Source organism: Mobula birostris, chromosome 7 (genome assembly GCF_030028105.1).
Source record: "Mobula birostris isolate sMobBir1 chromosome 7, sMobBir1.hap1, whole genome shotgun sequence".
NCBI lineage: Eukaryota > Metazoa > Chordata > Chondrichthyes > Myliobatiformes > Myliobatidae > Mobula > Mobula birostris.
Genome location: NC_092376.1, coordinates 60,316,839 through 60,337,583, shown reverse-complemented (window position 1 = coordinate 60,337,583; position 20,745 = coordinate 60,316,839). Strand labels below are relative to the sequence as shown.

The 20,745-nt window shown below is 40.7% G+C and overlaps 1 protein-coding gene across 4 annotated transcripts in view; it reads left to right on the top strand.

Moving 5' to 3' along the window:
* Positions 1 to 20,745, top strand: part of gab2 (GRB2-associated binding protein 2) — a 285,446-nt gene that overhangs the window by 248,231 nt on the left and 16,470 nt on the right. For all 4 annotated transcript variants that reach the window (XM_072263295.1, XM_072263292.1, XM_072263291.1 and 1 more), the window contains 2 exons: positions 6,871 to 7,093; positions 14,893 to 15,491. In XM_072263295.1, coding sequence (XP_072119396.1) covers positions 6,871 to 7,093; positions 14,893 to 15,491 — 822 coding nt within the window. The remainder of the gene's footprint in view (positions 1 to 6,870; positions 7,094 to 14,892; positions 15,492 to 20,745) is intronic.

The window sequence follows — 20,745 nt, the reverse complement described above, 5'->3', positions numbered from 1 at the left end:
ATGATATAGTAATTCTCTAAGCTATAATTTAATTATGGCTTTTTGAATAATAAACATTGCTTCTGTCAAAAAAAACTGTTATGATCATGTTACATTAACCCTCTGTGTTTCATCATCAGAATCATATGGTTTGTGTTACTTTTAAATATGAAAATGAGTTGATGTCCATTGAAAATGCATTTAAGCTTTGACTTTGGTGTGTTCCACCTCTGTTTAGTGTATGAGAATTTCAGAATTAGGAACGGGACTAGCTCTGCACCACTATTCATCAAGATCATGGCTGACCTTCTACCTTGGGTGCCAGTTTCCAATACAACCCTCATAATCTCACAATTCCCTTCTTATCCAGAAATCTACCTCTCACTGTTTTAAGTGAACTCAGTGACTAAGCCTCCACAGCTCTCTGAAGTAGAGATTTCAGATTTAGATTTATTTATCACACCTACATCAAAAAATTGCAGCGAAATGCCTCGTTTTCATCAACCAACACAATCCTGAGAGTACATGGGGGAGGGGGAGGGGGCCAGCCCACAAGTGTCACCACGCATACCGGCGCCAACGTGGCATGCCCGTAATGTTCAACATAACACAACACAAGGTAACACAATCAACGAACAACTTCAACATGACAAAAATCTCTCCTCATCACTAGTACAAATGGAGCTTGAAACTGAAAATTAATTTCTGATGTCATTCTTCCTCCAGAATTCCCCTTCTCCCCACACTGGTCACATTCTGCACTTCCTATTTGCCATCTCTTCATCCAGAATCAGTAATTAGATTCAATAGCTTTGAGATTGATTTAAAAGGTCATTTCCCCAGGCTGGTAACAATGTTAAATGTCAAACCAAAGCAGGATAAAAACATGAAATGAAAATAATTCTGCAAGAATGCAGTACTGCATGAATGACGCAATGAAGAGGAATCTAACACATCAGTGTTTCCATTAGACCTTAAGACAGAATTTGTTTTACATCACTTGGGAATCTCCGAAGCAGAAAGCATTAAACCATGCTTTCCAGAGTGGATGCATCTTCTCTAGCCCTTGATTATAGTGACCACTCTCCAGAGACTTTGGTTAATAATTGGAGCAATAGATATGTTCCAAGATTTTGAAACATCTCGCAGTTTCCACTGCTATGCCGCCAACATAAATAGGGGTGTGAGTTTTCCTGAAGTCAATAACTATCTCCTTAGTCTTGCTGACATTGAGGAAGACGGTATTTGCCTTGCATCAGGCCTCGAGCTCTTTCACTTCCACTCTGCAGGCTGCCTCATCATTATTGGTGATGAGCCCCTCAACTGTCATGTCATCGGCGAACTTGACAATTCGGGTGGTTGGCCTTGGAGTCATGTGTGAACAGAGTGTACAGCAGTGGGCTCAGCGCACAGCCCTGATGGGGAGGGAGGAGCAGATCTGCATCCTGGCGATCTGAGGTCTGTAGGTTAGGAAGTTCAACGCCCAGTTGTACAGTGGGGTATTTAGACCGAGGAGCCGGAGTTTCTTCACCAAGGTCTGTGGGACAATAGTGTTGAATGTCAAACTGAAATCCAGAAGCAGCACTCTGACATACTGTAAGTGTCCTTGTCTCCTAGGTGTGTCAGAGCCAGGGGCATAACAGATGCTCTGGCATCTGTCGTAGAGCAGTTCTGTCGGTAAGCATATTGGCGAATGTCCAGTGTGGCAGGAATGGAGCTTTTGGTATGTGCCATTACCAGCTGTTCAGAGCACTTCATGACGATTGGTGTCAGTGCCACCAGGCGGTAGTCGTTTAGTTCTGAAGGTGTGGGGTTCTTTGCTGCAGATACATGGTGGCTGATTTGATGCATGTGGGGACAGCAGCCTGGGTGAATGAAGTGTTGAAGGTGTGCACAAGGACGTCGGTGAGCTGGTGTGCACTTGGCCCGGGATGTTGTCCGGCCCAGCTGATTTACGGGGGGTTGACTCACTGCAGAGTCCCTTCTCACATTTGCTGCTGCCACAGTCTGTGGCTGTCCATCTGAGAGAGGGATAGCTTCTGTGCCAGGCATTGTGTTGCATACCTCAGACCCTGCATAAATGTTGTTTCGAGTGCCAGGGAGGGAGCCGTCAGCACTACAGTCGAAGCTGGTTTTCCTTGCATAGGCAGTAATGTCCTTGATGTCCACACACTGAAGATCGGACAGGTGTTCCTGAAATTTTTGTGCATATGCAGTCTTTGCCTTCTTGATCCCTAAGACGAAGTTTATTCGTGCCTTCTCCATTTGTGGCAGCCTCCTTGAGCACTTGCCAGTTAGTCCATGCTAAGCAGACATTAGGCCACACAGTGATGGTTCTCTTAACAGGTTTCTCCAATTTCAGCAGCGATCGGTATGCTGGGATTAACATTACAGAGATGCGGTTAAGAGAGGCCAAGATAAAGTTGTGGGTTGGCTTTGTAAGTACCATGACTGTTTGCGTAAACATGGTAAAATCTGTTTGTTCCCCGAGTGGCCATGGTGATGTGTTGGTGGAATTTGGGTAAAATGTCCTGTAGGTTAATGTGACTTAAGAGTCCTGCAATTATGAAGAGACCATCTGGATGCTTGTTTCATAGAGAGCTGATGATACTGTAAAACTCTCCCAATGTGTCCTTGCCGTTCACACTTAGGAGATGTAGACAGCAGTGATGAAAACAACAGTAACACAACAGTGTGCAGTGTTATGTGTTTTACTGGAACGGAGCTGCACGAGGACATACCCAATCAAATCTTTTCCATGGACGGCTTCCAGACCGTTCAGGCTGACCGGAAGTGCACTGAGAGCAGTAAGTGTAGAGGAGTTGGGTGCTTACTGTTCTGGTTAACAATGGATGGTGCAATCTGGGTCATATTATGATCAAGGAACGTGTTTGTAGACCGGATATTGAACTTTTTGCTGATGGATCCCAGCTATATTCCACAGAGATACAACACTGGGCATCAAGGGAGGTTGTCCCTGCCTGTGGCCATCGAAGTTTGCAGCTCCTTCTGTGGAGGGTCAGACACCCTGAGCCAATAGGCTGGTCCTGGACTTATTTCCATCTGGCATAGTTTGCATTTTGTTGTTTGATTGTTTGTGGTTTTTTTGTATTGCCATATTTATGTTCTATTCTTGGTTGGTGCGGCTGTAACGAAACCCAATTTCCCTCGGGATCAATAAAGTATATCTATCTATCTATCTAGTAAACCCCCTCAGTAGGGAATGTGACCAGCATTTAATTGTAAAATGTTCAATTGCCTCAGAGCAGTGATTGCTAATTACAAATGAATTTGTCAACCAGCCTTTCTTAATGTACACACAGATTCCACCTCCTTCGGATTTCCCTGGTAGAGAGTTCTTGTCTGTGCGGAACAGAGTCATTCCATCGAGTTGAAGTGTTGTCGGGCTTCCTGCTGTTTAGTCAGGCTTTGGTGAAAACCAGAATTCTTTATGTTCCCCTGTCTGATTTTAGTTTTCTAAAGCTTATGCATACTTCCTTTTTCCTCCTGACTAAATTTAGGACCTTTTAGGTTATCTAAGTTTCCTTTATCTTACCATCCTTGTCCTTAGTCCGTACTGGAATATGCTAATCCTGAACTCTGATCAGCTGGTCTTTAAAGAATTCCCACATGTTACATATGAGCTTTTTCAGCAGCAGCTGCTACCAATCAATGCCTCTCAGCTCCTCTCTTGTTGTGTCATAATTGGCCCTACCCCAGTTTAGTACCTTCCCTTATTCATAACAATTTTAAAACACTACTGTATTCCCAAAATAATCACCCACTTATGCCACCTAGCCTGACTTATTTCCCAAAATTATTTAGTGTTTGTTTTGTCGCCTAGTTGGACATTCCTCATTACTATTTCAAGAACCCCTCTTAGATGCACTGAAGAAATCCCACCCTATCAAAGCTTCTTGTCTCTTATTCCCTTAAGTCAACCTTCTGGGAATCCAGGAGAAATTGTCAATATAGTGACCTCCTGCCTTTCCATTATGGCTGTAAGTTTATCCTTGCTTGCATCACCCACTTGAACAGTTCAGAAAATTAGTCAGTGGGTTAAGTCTTAGTGTATGCAAGCATCAGTCTATCTTTCAGTTATTTTGCACTGCTGAAGTAGACTAAAATACCAATGGATCTTTGACACTCATTCCGCAAATACTCTGTACTCAATTTGACCAAAGAATAATTGAAGGTATAGTTTTCTGTACATTAGCTTCACTTTGGAAAATCTGCTGTACCTACTGAGGTGGCCACTGAATGTTTGTTCATGGTCTTCTGCTGCTGTAGCCTGTCCACTTCAAGGTTTGATATGTTGTGCATTTACAGATGCTCTTCTGCACATCACTGTGTAATGTGTGGATATTTGAGTTAATGTCACCTTCTTGTCTGCTTGAACCAGTCTGGCCAATTCCTCTGACCTCTCTCATTAACAAGATGTTTTTGCCCACAGAACTGCTGTGTACTAGATGTTTCTTTTTTGTTTTTTGCACCATTGTCTGTAAGCTCTAGAGACTGTTGTGTATGAAAATCCCAGGAGATCAGCAATTTCTGAGAAACTCAAACCACCACATCTGGTACCAACCATCATTCCACAGTCAAAGTCACTTAGATCACATTTCTTTTCCATTCTGATGTTTGGTCTGAACAACAACCGAACCTCTTGACTATGTCTGCATGCTTTTATGCATTAAATTTGCTGCCACGTTTCGCTGATTAGATATTCGCATTAATGAGCAAGCCTACCTAATAAAGTGGCCACTGAGTATAGGAGGGGACTTTCACAATGAATTAAATTATTTCATGCCTCGATCAAATATCCATTTGTAGCAGTCACACAGTCATAAATGCTTGGATGGAATATGACAATTGTATGTTTCTCATTAATTTACATCTCATGAAAGTGTATTTTGTTTATAGTGGTTTCAGTAACATTTTTGCTACCCTAGTTATTAAGAAAATACATTCCTGATATGTAATGTTTGCTTGCTTGCTCAAACCAAATGACAGATCATTTTGGTTCAATCTATAAAACAGGATAATATCCAGGATTTTCCACATTTCTTTCTCATTTTTGTTTTGTAGTCAGAGAGCACTTCATCCACCAGCTAAATGTAATAAATAGGTTTCTGTAGTCTTGAATGAATGCTTTCAGCTGTCTGGGTCAAAAAGGATAGTGACGTGGTATGTCCTTTAAGGAAATCAATACATGGTTGTTTTAAACATTGATGACTCATTCTTCCTCTGGGGAATCAAGGCTTTTATTGAATTTCAGATTCAATGACTAATGTGCAGTCTTCGGTAATTCTAGCCCAGATAATCTCAAAAGATACAGCAATAAAACAAGTGATCAAGTTGTACTCAGAGATGGAAGGACATCCTGTTTGACTTTTCCTTAAAATGACATGCAGAATGAGTCTGTTTGATGAAATTAGAACATTATGAATCAAGTATAAGTAATGAATTAATGTTAATTTTGCATGCTATGTTTCTCTCACCAACATCTCTCCCACTATTCGTTGCTGTAACTGGATTCAGCAATTGTGATAGGTTCCTAACCGGAGTGCATTAAATGCAGAGTTGCAATGTTTCATAGAGAGTGACTTAGTCTGGCCAATGTGCACAAACTCCTCCTTTGATCCTTTTGCTGGCTTTATAAATTCATGTTTGGGACCTGGGTGTTGCTGGCATGGTCACCATTTATTTTCCATCCCTGGTTACCCTCAAGAAGGTGATAGTGAGCCATCTCCCTGACGATACTCCCATAGTGCTAGGGCATGGTTCCAGGATTTAGATAAGAATAAGTTGATAAATGGTCTTCACCCAAAATGTCGACTGTTTATTCTCTCCACAGATCTGCTGATTCCTTCAGCATTTTGTGTGTGTTACCCTGAATTTCCAACGTCTGCAGAATCTCATGTGTTTTTGTAGTTGAAAGAATAGTATGTTTCCATGTCAGGGTGGCGTACTACATAGAGGGGAACCTGTCAATGGTAGTGATTGCCTGCTGTCCTTGGCATTCTAGGAGATCATGGGTTTGGGAGGTACTGTTGGAGCACCCTAGGTAATTAATTGCAGCACATTTTCAACATGGGCCGCACTGCAGTTACTGTGCACTGGCAGTGAAGACAATGATTCAGAGCTACAATATAGAAAGATACTCGATGCTAGTATTGCGCTGTTTGTGCTATTTACGTTCACACAAACACTTTCACAGCTGCTGTAGGATCAGTATATGTGGAATGTCCCTGGTGGAGTCCATTTATTCCCAGGATAGGAAAGGTGTAGCAATTATCGGTCTATTATGGTCACATGCAATGAGGTGCAATGCGTTTGCATGCCACCCAGATAGGTTATGCTACACTGCGGTGTTTAGAAGCAGAATGCAGAATATAGTGTTGCAGCTGGAGAGTACAGTGTAGGTAAACAAATGAAGTGCAGCCAGCAAACTGACATTATATGGACTGAATACTTCAAAGTCCATTTTGTCCAAACTTTTTGACTAGTTACTTGAAAATGTATAGTAGTTTTGCAGCTGGCAGAGTCCTACAGATCGATAGACATCTTTTATAATAACCTAGATGGTGCACAGATTAGAGAATGCAACAAGTGTGTTTCTATGAGGACCTTGCTTAAAATTAGGATTTATGAAAGAAAGATAATCAAACCTTTATCATTTGTTATATAAAGATGTCAAATATCTTTACTTTTACTTTGTAAAAGTAAATTGTTTTACTTTTTTAACCTGTGATCTATAATTTGATGTTTAATTGGCATTTTCTTATGCCGATTTGTTTTAACACTGATTTGGACCCCTCGATTCATTTCTACTTTGTGTGACATTTGAGTTAGGAATCCATTAATAAAGTGATTAATTTTTGTTCCATACAGATGTTGCCAGAAACGCAGCAGTTGGATCGCAGGTTCCTCGTTCATCTATTCCTAACTTTGGAATGATTGGAGAACATGGTGCCCAGAACCCTTCACATGCCAGTCAGCCATCTGTGTTCACTTTTGAAAACCCAATCCAGCTTCAGTCCGTTCTTTCATCCAGTGCACCACAGGACTACCTCCTTCTCCATCAATGTATGAGCAGGAAGACTGAAAATACTAGGTATGAATCATTAGCCGAACACAGCAAAATGAAAAAGATGATACTTAGATCTCTAAAATAGCAATCCAATGCAAAAGCATTCATAACTGACTCACAGTACTTGCTGGTGTCAGAATAGATAATAAACAGACAGGACATGTGATGCACTGCATTAAATTAGAATCAAAAGAATTTGGAACCAAGCTCAGTAACTTTAATTTACAGTGGGCATTAGGAATGATTCACGAGAAGATTTCCTTTCCTGTCTTTTGTTATTATCTCTTCAATTCATTGAGTGAAACAGAGTTTGACAAAATAATTTGATCAGGATGTAGGTAATGATGTCTGCAAAAAAAAAACCTGATTTGCACGTGCTGCTCGAACATGCTTTTCTCGACTGTTTGCTGTTGGTTTAACACCTTATTGAAAACATTTGTGTCAGATCAAAAGTGATTTCTGTAACTCATGGGTTCAGGACTCATGAGCAGGAAAAAACACTGCAGCAGTAAATTTTACACAAGCATTCTGAAAACATCAGTGTTAAGGTTTCATTGCCTATGGACAAATGTGAATTGTTATGGTGATACTCATTTTCTTTCAGACATTTAGATAGTTTACTGGTGGCCTCTAATGGAAGAAGCCAGTACTGCAAGCATATTCCGCACAGTCATATTGTCCTCCAAATTTCCATTTACAGTATAAGTCTCAGCAGCTCCAGAGCTCTCTGCAATGCAGAAGTACTGAATTTACCATCCAAGCCCTACCACCAAGTTCACTGCTGGACCGGCATGGAGTGGAGCTGAGGCAAAGGTTAAACTGGGGTACTTGCTGTGAGATACTGTGGCTGGTCTAACCTAGCCCAAGATCTGCAGGTCTTCATTTCGATTGGGTTATGTGATAGAAGAGGGAAAAGGCAATAAAAATACTTCCTATTATTTAAAAAAATGGAATATTCAAAAAAAATCTCTTAATTGCTTATTTCATTTTCACTTGTGTTTTGAAGTTTCTGAATTTCAACAAAAAATGGAAGTATTGAAAAGCTCTTGAGGGCAAGGTTGAAAGCCATAGTTTTTCCTTCTCTCAGGGGCAGCCCTTGTTTTCATCTGCCTACATGGTCCATCTATGGCCTTTCAAGGTACTGTACCTTTCAAGGTACTTCATGACTTGCTTCAGCGTCATGACCTGAGCCAGATATCACGTGGGTTGCTGGATGGGAACAAAATGACAATCTGCAACTGGAGTAAGAGGATGTAGAAGAGGTTTTAAATAAATACTTCTCATCTGTATTCACCAACCAAATGGAAAGGTTAATGTATAAGGAGTCTGTATATGGCTCTGACCTGTAGTCACCAGAATTTAAAAGAATGAGGGGGAGGATCTCATTGAAACCTACCAAGTAGTGAAAAGCCTAAATAGAATGGATGTAGAAAGGATAATTCCAATAGTGGAAGAGTCCAGGACCAGAGGGCACAGCCTCAGAATAGCAGACATCCCACCCTGCAAAAACTCATTTCAGGGAGGTAGCACCATCAATTTGCAGGACACTCCCAGAACTTCCGGGAGAGGTGGGATGTCTGCAATAGAGTAGCTCCTTAGCAGCTAGCCAGCTAGTTTAAATAACGTTAGCTATGCTAATGAATGAATGACACCTGTTAAACTCACCTCAACATGTCTTTTAAAGTCTTAACCCACCATGGGCAATAGAAAAGTCACTGTTGCAAACAGTGCAGCGAGCAACACTGTCATTATTTTTGACCCCTATTAGGCAGGGGTACACTTTAGGGTAGTCTGGGGTGACGTACGTTTTATATTTTCTTTTTTTGGAACACTCTGCCACTCTGACTTTTTTTTGATCTCTCTCTCTCTCTCTACCTCTAACTCTATCTCTCTCTATCTCTCTCTCTCCCCGCCCCCCAGACTCTCTCTCTCCCTGTCTCGTGGTCGCTCTCACTCGCGCTCGCTCTCTCTCGCGCGCTTGGTCTCAAAAAAATCAATTTCCGGGACATTATATATAATTTGTGGGCATCAGGGAGCCACTATTAATATGCGGAAGACTCCTGGAATTTCCGGGAGAGGTGGGATGTCTGGAATAGAAGGGCATCCCTTTAGAACAGAGATGAGGAGGCATTTCTTCAACTGGAGGGTGGTGAATCTGTGAAACTCCTTGCAACAGATGGCTGTGGAGGCCAAACCATTGAGTACATTTAAAGCGGAGGTTGTTAGGGTTCTAATTAGTATGAGTATCGAAGGTTACAGAGCAAAAGCAGTTGATTGGGTTGAGAGGGAAAATATATCTGCCGTGATTAAATGGATATGCTCTTATGACCAAATGAATCAGATATTTGATGAAATAATCTCCACTGACCTGAATGAGTGCAAGTCCAACAGCACTAACAGATCAATGCCATCTGGGGGCCCACTTGATAAAACCTCCATCCAGATTTTCGGCACTTTACTTTCCTTACCACGTGGTTGTAGAGGAACTAACTATAAGATCATTGTCGTGGGAGAGAAAAGACAGATAGCAGTTACGAAATTGTAGAACCTCAAAAAGGAGGAGATATTAAATGTCTAAGAGTGCTTCAAGGTGGATAAATCCCAGGGCCTGTTGAGATGTAACCCTGTGCAAAGGGAGGAAATGGGAGGTTGCTCTGAAAGAAATTTTCTAGCCAAAGAAAGAGAGAGAAATGCCAGATAACTAGAGAACAGCAAATGTGGTACCTTTAGGAATAAGCCAGGTGATTAGAGGGCAGTGAGTTGAACAGCGGTGGTAGGAAAATTATTGGGAAAATTTCTGAGTCACAGAATTAATCTGCAGTTGGAAAGGCAAGGATAGATGTTATGGAAGAAATTATCCAATGCGATTTATTGAGTTGAAATTTTGGACAACAGTGAAAGTGTCCACACCAAAGAAATTTTATGCACTTGCAATCTTTTCAGATACTTTCCCAAATTAATTTGCATCCTATTGTTTCAAATTCCATGCTAGTTATTGTGTCATTTCAAAGTTGTGAATCAGGAATCTGCAGCAACACTTCAGGGGGTGAGTAGGCATTCAGAGTATGGGGAGGTGAAGGCAGGCAAGTCCTCAAGGAAAAGAAGTGACTAAGAGGAGATTCTGAGGGTGGAAACTTGTAAAGGAAATAGAGGTGTGTAGACAAGGATGGGAAATCCAGTGTAAGAAGGGTTGAGGTGGGCAGCCAAGGAAAAGGGCAGAATCAAGTATTTGGATGTGTGGGCATGTGAGGTCACACTATGTCAGCTGAGACTCCGGCTGTCCTCTCACCAGGAGTAACTAAGTGTTCAGTTTTTCCAAGTACAAGAGCCAACTCCCAAAATAGGTCAAAAATGGGCACCTTCCTGTTCTCAAGAGTGGAAGCAGGTCATAAATGACCCCAGAAGGACTGTCTGAGATGAACTACCATGTGACTTCAAGTGAAGCATTTGTAATGAGAATCATCAGAATTCAGAGCCACACAGAGCTCCACAAATGTTTTGTTCTACTTGTGTTGATAATTCCCATCCACTTAGAAGCCATCGTCATTACATCAAATTACATGGATCTATAATTTCCAAAGTAAGGACATTTAACTATTCTGGTCCCCATTGCTGTACATAATTCCACAATCCCAATCCATTCTCACTTCATCTCCACATCCTTTAATTTGTTTCTCCTCAAATACAGGTAAGATGGTCTTTAACTCTGTTAAGTTACCTGTCTTAGTCTAAATGACTGAAAATTCCACCTCTAGTGTAAAGAAACTTCTCCTCAGCTCTTTCAGCCTGTTCATCGAAATATTTTTATCTCCTTAGACTTGCCCATCTAGAAACAATGTCTCTATGTGTGATCTATGATTTTAAAGATTTTCATCAGGTTTTCATTTAGCCTGCTTTTAATTTCATGAGAAATTGCCTTTACTTAATTAAAGCCATCTCAATTTTCAAAACCACTCTTTACAGGATTATTCCCATTCAGTTTTCTATGACCTTTAGTGTAGAATCTAGAAATATGTATTGTGTTCCCAAGCAAGATGTGATTGTAGTACTGGTACGGTAAGAAGAGAGCATGCTTGGATGCAGTGTTCACTCTGGGTCCAATCAAATGATTCTGCTCATTTTGTAAGTCTTTTTTATAATTTGTAAGTCACTGCTGGATGCTAAGAACATCAAGTACTGTCGGACTATCCCAATGGCGAGTTTCCTGATGGTGTTGAAGCTGGAATGTTGTGTTGTCGCCCAGACTTCTTGTGCCGAGACGGAGCACAGTGTGAGTGATTATCCTGGATGCTTTTATTGTGGCTACAAGACCTTGTAGGACTTTGGTAATGTAGAATACTGCCAGTCCAGTTCACTGCTTTATTGGTGACCAACAGAGAGGGAGCCATGTTGCCGCAGTTGCGATGAGGACTAGGCCTAGGCTGAGGCTGCGGGTTCGCCTGGGGAGGAGACACCAAAGCGGTGCTGCCCTCTGGTATTTGCTCGGTGCTGATCTTCAGTGTTTGCTTGGTGGAAGAACAAGCTGGACCAGGACAATTTACCTATCAATCTAGTCATGCCACACAGGGGCCTGAGCTATATTATTTTTCATTCTTTGTGGCTATATGTTTTTTTTTTCTGAAATTATAACCATATGTGCTATACTCTATGTCCTGTTGATGATATATTTTGCACCTTGGCCCTGGACAAAGACTGTCATTTGGTTATAATAATTCAACTTGAATTAAACTCTAATGGTTTTATTTTCTATTCTTCTATAAATTAATGTAGTAATTTTCTTTTACTATCAATATACATTTCTGCTTCTGATTTTTTTTTGTATCTGTATATATCTGAGATACTGATATTTGCAGATAACTCTTCATGACTAGATGTCAAAAAACAAATCAGCGAAGAACACTGTAAAGTAAGGCATTCCAGCACGAGACCATTAACGTAGGAGCAGAATTAGGCCATTCAGCGCATCGAGTCTGCTCCACCATTCCATCATGGCTAATTTATTATTCCTCCCAACCCCATTCTCCTACCTTCTCCCATAACCTTTGACGCCCTCATTAATCCAGAACCTATCAACCTTCACTTTAAATATACCCAATAATTTGGCCTCCACAGCCATCAGTGACAATGAATTTCACAGACTCACCACACTCAGATTAAAGAAATTCTTCCTCATCTCAGTCCTAAAGGAGCATCCTATTCTGAGGCTGTGCCATCTGGTCCTAGACTCCCCCACTAGAGAAAACATCCTCTCCACGTCCACTGTATCTGGACCTTTCAATATTCAATAGGTTTCACTAAGATTTCCCTTCATACTTCTAAACTCCAGTGAGTTCAGAATCAGAGCCATCAAATGCTCCTCATACAGTAATCCTTTCATTCCTGGGATAATCCTTGTAAACCTCCTTGGGACCCTCTCCTTCTTCGATAAGGGGCTCAAACTGTTTTACATTGTGCATTTCGTACTATTAGGGCACATTAAAACACTTAACAACCATTACATTTGAAACGTAGCATTACAGTTAAATAGGCAAGTATAAATGCAAATGTGCACACTCTTTAAAAGAGATGGTGGCCAATTAATCAAATTTGAGGCGGTAACAGAAGAAGAAATGTTTGCCTGGCCAACAGGAGATCTCTTTATTCATGGAATGTTTTGTGGACCTGAGCAGGCAGGCCAAGAAAGGGATCAGATAAATATTATTCCTATACAACCTCACCTGTCACCAAAATTATGGTCTTCCAGTTTAAAACAGAGCAGGGAAAAGTCCCTTCATTCTTTCCCTAAAGTCAGCAGATATCTTTAGAAATCTCTTTCTACCTAAGCAATTAATGTAACAGCACATGGACTTGCACATTAGGAGCAAGAGTAGGCCGATGGTCTGACATTCAATAAGATCGGGGCTAATTTGATTGTAACCCCAACTCCATATCCCCTGACCAAAGTAAACTTCCCCCATCCTAACCTTGCTTATCAAAATCTTTCTACCTCTGACTAAAAAGTGTTCAACATCCCTCCCCTCTGAGAGAAACAAATTAATATTGCCTCTAAAAACGCAAACACGAGGAATTCTGCAGATGCTGGAAGTTCAAGCAACACACATCAAACACCAGCAACTTTGATGTCTGTTGTGTAATACTGCCTCTTTTTTTAAAAAAAGCTGGTGTTTTTGAAAAGATGACCCTCGTTCTAGATTGACTTACAAAACAAAATATTATCATCACAATTTGTCAAGAGCAGTTAGAATCGTATTTCAGTTATGTCACCTCTCACTCTTAGAGCTTCTAATGAATACTAGCTTGGCCTCTTTGCAATGAGCTTATTTCTAGTTATATATCAATCTGAATTTGAATAAGGCTTCACACTAGGATGATTTAGGTGTAACCTTCAGTAATATCCTTTTTCTTTATATGTTAGATTTAAATCCCTGGTAGGTGTACAGTTTAGCACTCTACTGAAAAAAAAATCCACTAACTTCCTATCAGTTTACTGTTGGAACAGTTGCACCGGAGAAAAGCAGTGTAGAAGTATTTTTGGTATTCCTTCCTGGTGGTCAGTCCATTTCCACTCCTGTCCTTTATGGAACAGAAGTACTGAATGTATTGGAGGTCAGTTGTTGTCTTTATCATTGGACTCACCAGTGAGAACAGACAATGGCCCCAGTTTGTCCTTAACAAAGGAGCAAAATAAATTTCACTTCCGAAGCTGTGGATTAATACCTACTAAGGCAGGAAACTGAAGTCTGGTAACTTTCATTTTGAATTCATTCACCAGCTTCATTAAAGAGCTATGTGAAGGTTATGCTTTTTGTTCCTTTATTGCCCTTTATATGTGTTTTAATTCATTGAATGAACTGCAACAACTTGCAATAACTCCTAAGCATCAGTGCATCCCCATAGCTGAGGTATCTGAAACCAGTGAACATGGTAAAGCATGGGAGATTTAAAGGTACCTAAGGAAGGTTTTTCTTTTCACCTGGAGGGTGTTTGGAATCGGGACTGCTCTATCAGAGTTGAGTAAGAGACCCATGGAGAGAGAATTTGAAATGCAAGGCACAGAAAGTGATGGAACAAGTGCTGGTCAATGGGACATTTGATGGTGGGAACAGACATAGTGGACCAAAGCTCTTGCTTCTGTGTTATGTGACTATGATTCTTGTAGCTCTTCGGAAAAAAATTTGACCACATAAGCTGTCAGAAGGGCAATGGGATTGTCTTGAGTTATGGGACCTAAGGATATAGTCCTTAAAATTCAGATCTTAATTCATGGATCGTCAGCAAGGATGTTGGACCTTCGCCACTGGAACTAGGACAATGAGTGTGTCAGGTGCACTCTGGGCCACTGACTTTCAAAGGTTCTTCAAACCTGATGGCAGATATTATTGATCCTGTCCCATTTTTTTCTCATTTAGTGATTATCTTACAATGGCAATGCTGCATTTTATTTGTTTTTTTAAAAAAGTTTATTCTCCATCTGTTCCATTTCTATGGTTAGTGAACTTTCTTTATCATTTTGTTTTATTTTTTTTTCGAGCTACAGCATGTTAACAGGCCAGTCCAGCAGCCTGCATTGCCCAATTACCCCCATGTAACCTACTAACTCATACATCCTTTGGAATGTGGGAGGAGACTAGAGCATCTGGAGGAACCAGGCGTGGTGACGGGGGGATCGTGCATATTCATATCGTATCATATTTTACTGTTTAGTCATTGAATTAAATATTTGTGTTAAGATAAATAAGAGAATACTATGGTGGAAATCATCATTGCAATGATTAATTGGTTAAAATACTGAACTGATTGCTGTTTGACTGTCTGTTTTTCAGGAGTGCCAGTTTTTCTCAGCCTATGCATTTCCCTGGCTCCACAATGAGGGATGGAGAGACCACCACACAAAGGTCACCACGGGGTTACTCACATTGTGTCAACGGGATCAGTGGACAAATTCAGGGTTTTCATAGTTTACCAAAACCAGCAAAACAACATATGGAGCAAAGAGACGCCATTGCTTACAACTTGCCTAGGAGTCTGGGGTCTGATGAAGTAGTCAGATTTGACTCACCAGGGTTAGACAACGACGATGAAGCAGTGTACACATACAATACTCCCAATAACACTCTTTGTAGACGGCTTAGTGAGATTTCCACGGACTCTAATGATATTCCGTCCACACCTACGTCCGTCTACCATATTCCAAGGACATTCACCTTTGACAAAAACCACAACACGCTATCCACAAACTCTGGTGAGTCAGCTTCTGCACCCCCTCCAAGGCCACCAAAACCTACACAAGTAGATTGGAAGTCTGAAAGAAATAGTCCTAAGCAGCATTCTCGAAATGGCAAAGGCAAGCAAACAATGTCAGCAGCAACGATCCCCAGAAGGAACACCATTCCAGCAGTGGATAGCAACAGACTTCACAGAGGTAAATGATTTGAATGCAGAAGTAATGTATTTTGAAATAACTTGCTCTTCAAGTTACCCTCCCTACACTCAGACCTTGAACCAGAACTCCATCTCTCCAAACGTTATTCCTGACCAGAACTTGTCATTACTGGAATACCCCTGATCGGTCCAGTTTCACTTGTCTCTAAACTACACAAAAAGCAGGAAACCTCACAATCTAGAAATAAAATATTCGCAGAAGCACTGCACAGTTAAAGAAGAACCTGGGAAGAGACATGAGAGTCGACAAAGTGGGAACTAATTCAAAAGCTTCTAGCACTTCCTGTCTATGACTTGAAAGCAGATTATTAATGGGTCAATGGAACTGAAACCTACAATAATGTAATCCAAAGCTAAAGAAAACACATTCACAGAATTGTAGGGTGAATGGTAATATAATATTAATGCCAAACAACACTGTGTAACAGAATGCACATAATGGCATTTTAGCAGCACTGAGGATATAAATTTATTGTATAGAACCATACAGAAGAAGAAAATCCAGGTTTAAAATCTAATTGCTGAGTTTGAAATATTACTAAACAAGAAGAATAAGGGGAGATCTCGTTAAAACCTATCGAATATTGAAAGGCCTAGACTGAGTAGAGGTGGAGAAGATGTTTCCAATAGTGGGGTAGTCTAGGACCAGAGGACACATCCTCAAGAATAGAGGGACATTCCTTTGGAGATGAGGAGGAATTTCTTTAGCCAGAGGGTGGTGAATCTATTAAATTCATTGCCGCAGATGGCTGTGGAGGCCAAATTATTTGATATACAGTATTTAAAGCAGACATTGATATGTTCCTGATTCGTAAGGACATCAAAGGTCATGAGGAGAAGGTTGAGAAGGTATTAGTTCAGCAATGATCAAATGCCGAAGCAGACTCAATGGGCCGAATGGCTGACTTCTGCTCCTATGTCTGATGATCATGAAATTTGTTGTTTGGTGTCAATCAGCAGTACAGTTAATAAACAGTGAAAAGAGGAATGACAAGGTAGTGTTCATGGGTTTATGGACTCATAACTTTGGTGACAGAGAGGAAGGGGCTGTCCTTGAAACATTGCATGTAGGTGTTCAGGCTCCTGCACCTCCTCACCAGTGGTAGCAGTGAGAAGAAGGCATGTCCCAGATGGTGAGGGTTCTTAATGGTGGATGTCACCTTCCTGAGGCATGCTTTTTGAAGATATGCTCAACGGTGGGGAGAGTTGTGTCAGTGATGGAGCTGCAGTGAAGTCACGGTAGCACTAGTAGCAGCCTGTCAATAGGTCAAAGTGCTACCTTCCCTGTACCAGATATGTAGCTGGGAAACAGCGAGTGGAAGAACTTTCCAACAAATTAAAAAAGCCATGTAGAAACAAAGAGAGAGACAACATTTACATTTACTCATGCCAATGTTGGATACTGATGTTTTTGGTCTGTGGTTCTTTGGAAGTCAAGAATGAGGCATAAAACTTGTTGCTTACAGCCATTTTTATTAAGTGCTGAAAGAGCAAAGGAATTAGGACAGTGAAGTAGCAAAAGCAAAGATTAGTAGCAAGGAGAAGATGAAGGTGGAAAGAGGCCAATCCAGTGTGGTCTGGCCATCTTATACCAATTTGCTAGCAGCAATAAATTCCATTCAAATTCCATTGCTTAAATCAACCAATAAGATAGCCCCATTCAAGTAATGTGATGCCCACCATAGAACCAAGCAGCTTCCAGAGAGATGCAGAGGAACTGTAACCACTAGAAAACGTATTGAGTAACAGAATATACACAAGTAACTATATAAAATACAAAGAAGCAAAAGAAAGTTGAAGTACAAGAAAAGTAACAATTTTGCAAACTAATCCAACATCCCCCCCGCCCGATTCTGAATCACACATTAAATCATTACATCTGAAAATTCACAGGCAGAAAACTTGTACCTATGTTAAGTATAAAATAATCAAAAACTTCAGGTTATGGGAATATCAAAGGGTATTCATAGGATTACGTAATTGCTATGTAGATTATTTTTGTAAATAGGCATACTTATCTGAGCTTGAACTGCTCTATTAATAATTGCCTCTATACAAGAAAAAAAAGATGTAAATCATGATAAAGCATATCAGGACAAATATTTTAGCTTGTAATATTGAGTAACCTCAGCTTCCTAGATTTAAATGAATCTAATCAAAGAAATCCCATCCATCAGATTGATGTATTTTAGCCATTTCTTTATGAATATGATCGGCCAAATCAGTTACGTCCTCAGACTTGTCAGGTATGTAAGTACAACACTCCTTGCCTATAACTGCCCTCCCCCAACTGCTAAAAGAAGATCTAATTCCATACAATTTTAAGGAACCATCTTGCTATTTCTGTTATTACTTTTCCCAAGGCATCAGCTGTGTCATTGCTTACACTTTCTAAAGCTGCAGCAACATTTTTAAGCTCTTGTATTCTTGCAACACCATAAAATGGGAATAAAATTGATGCAAAACAAGCTCCTACTGAAATGTCTCATTTCTGGACTCAGAATGTAAAGATAAGTTCTGTATATGTCACATGGCAGGAAAGACAAGCAAAATAATAAAATGGTAAACAATTACGTGGAAGAGGTACAAGCCCCATTTCTGCACATAGAAACATAGAAAATAGGTGCAGGAGTAGGCTATTTGGCCTTCGAGCCTGCATCGCCATTCAGCTTGATCATGGCTGATCATCCAACTCAGAACCCTGTACCTGCCTTCTCTCCATACCCCCTGATCCCTTTAGCCACAAGGGCCATATCTAACTCCCTCTTAAATATAGCCAATGAACTGGCCTCAACTGTTTCCTGTGGCAGAGAATTCCACAGATTCACCACTCTCTGTGTGAAAAAGTTTTTCCTAATCTCGGTCCTAAAAGGCTTCCCCTTTATCCTCAAACTGTGACCCCTCGTTCTGAACTTCCCCAACATCGGGAGCAATCTTCCTGTATCCAGCCTACATAAAATACATATGAATTTAGACCATTTCTTATTGCTTGACAAAACCTAGTTGAACTGTAATATTTTTCTGATGGGTGTCATCAATGAAAATTCTACAGTCATTACCCCATTTAGGTCAATGTAAAGTATAATTGCATAATCTGTGCCCTTCTGGAATGGTACATTCTGAACTCAAGCAAAAGGTAGCTTTTATGGTGAACACATGAAAAGATTTAATAACTTTTCTTATTTAAGTTTTAATAACTTATTTAAGATTTAATGTCCCCTCCTTTACTCCCTGTATACCCATGACTGTATTGCCACCCACAGCTCCAATCTGCTAATTAAATTTGCCGACAACACTACATTGATTGGCCTTACCTCAAACAATAAGGAGGTGGTCTACAGGGAAGAAGTCATCTTTCTGACACAGTGGTATCAAGAAAACAGTCTCTCCCTCAATGTTGCAAAAACAAAGGAGCTGATTGTGGACTACAGGAGGAATGGAGATGGGCATCTCCCTATTGACATCAATGGATCTGGGTTGAGGGTAAACAGCTTCAAGTTCCTCGGCATCCACACCACCGAGGACCTCATATGGTCTGTACATACCGGCTGTGTGGTGAAAAGGCACAACAGCACCTCTTTCACCTCAGACAGTTGAGGAAGTTTGCTATGGGCCCCCAAATCCTAAGAACTTTCTACAGGGGCACAATTGAGAGCATCCTGACTGGCTGCATCACTGCCTGGTATGGGAATTGTACCTCCCTTAATCGTAGGACTCTGCAAAGAGTGGTGCGGACAGCCTAGCGCATCTGTAGTTGTGAACTTCCCATGATTCAGGACATTTACAAGGACAGGTGTGTAAAAAGGGCCCGTAGGATCATTGGGGACCCAAGTCATCCCAACCACAATCTATTCCAGCTGCTACCATCTGGGAAATGGTACCGCAGCATAAAAGCCAGGACCAACAGGCTCCGGGACAGCTTCTTCCACCAGGCCATCAGACTGATGAACTCACACTGATTTGAATATACTCTATATTACATTGACTGTTCTATTTATTATAAATTACTATGATTGCACATGGCACATTTAGATGGAGACGTAACATCAAGATTTTTACTCCTCATTATGTGAAGGATGTAAGAAAAAGTCAATTCAATTCAAACATTAAATGTAGATTTAGAGATATCCCAGAATAAGACACGAGTTGGGTCAGATATGATATAATTCCTTAAATCATGCTGATTATGTTTACATGAATGACCTAGTTCAAGATGGTATGTGAGGGTCATGATTACTGTATATTTATGTCTCCTTTGAGAATAGTGAATCATGGGCACAATGTCAATATCACCATTGCTGGATTGTGACAATGAACTTTGCTAAAGAATGACAGTGCATGTTTTTTCTACATCTGCTTGATTACCTAGCATTGGTGAATATTTTGAAGTGTGAGGTACTTATTGACATACTGAACAGGTGGAGGCATCAACAGCATCGGCAAATTCATCTGATACTCACTGGTATACATTGAGTCATCTCTATTGACATTGTGAGAAGGGAAAATTGGCAAAAATGTAAGAACAAATAATAATATTAGAACAAACCTCATGATGTCCAATAGTTATTGACTTTGTTCAAAGCTTTCTGACTGGTTAGTGATTTGCTCACTGTAGCCCAGCAGCGTAGGCACTGAGTCAGAGGTTACTAGTACATTAACCTCAGTAAAGCACACAAAACGCTGGAGGAACTCAGCAGGTCAGGCAGCATCGTTGGAAAAGAGTAAACAGTCACTGTTTTGAGCTGAGACCCTTCAGGACCCTTCGCTCTTCCTGCCATGCTGAGTTCCTCCAGCATTTTGTGTGTATTGCTTGGATTTCCAGCATTTGCAGATTTTCTCAACATTAACCTCAGTGAGTGTTATCCTCGCTTACAGTAGCTAGCACGTATCCACTTACACTTATCTTTTACTGCTGAATTAGTAACTGACAACACTTGATAATGACCTTCCCTTCAAACTCCCAGTAGTTCCTTACACATTTTTTTAAGATCAGGAACCACTCACCAGGAGTCCAAGTGGCAGAAACCTGTTGAGAAGCAGACTGTACATCTTGGGTTAACTTCACACAGTAATTAACTGAACTGTCTGCCATGATGTGTGCAGTATATCAGCCTTTCTGAGATCAAAAGTTTCTGGCAATGTTATAAGGTATCCTGTTGCGAACTTGAATGGATTTAACTTAGTTTACTTGCGTGGGGTTCCTATAAGACCATAGGAAGAGCTGTAGGTCATGG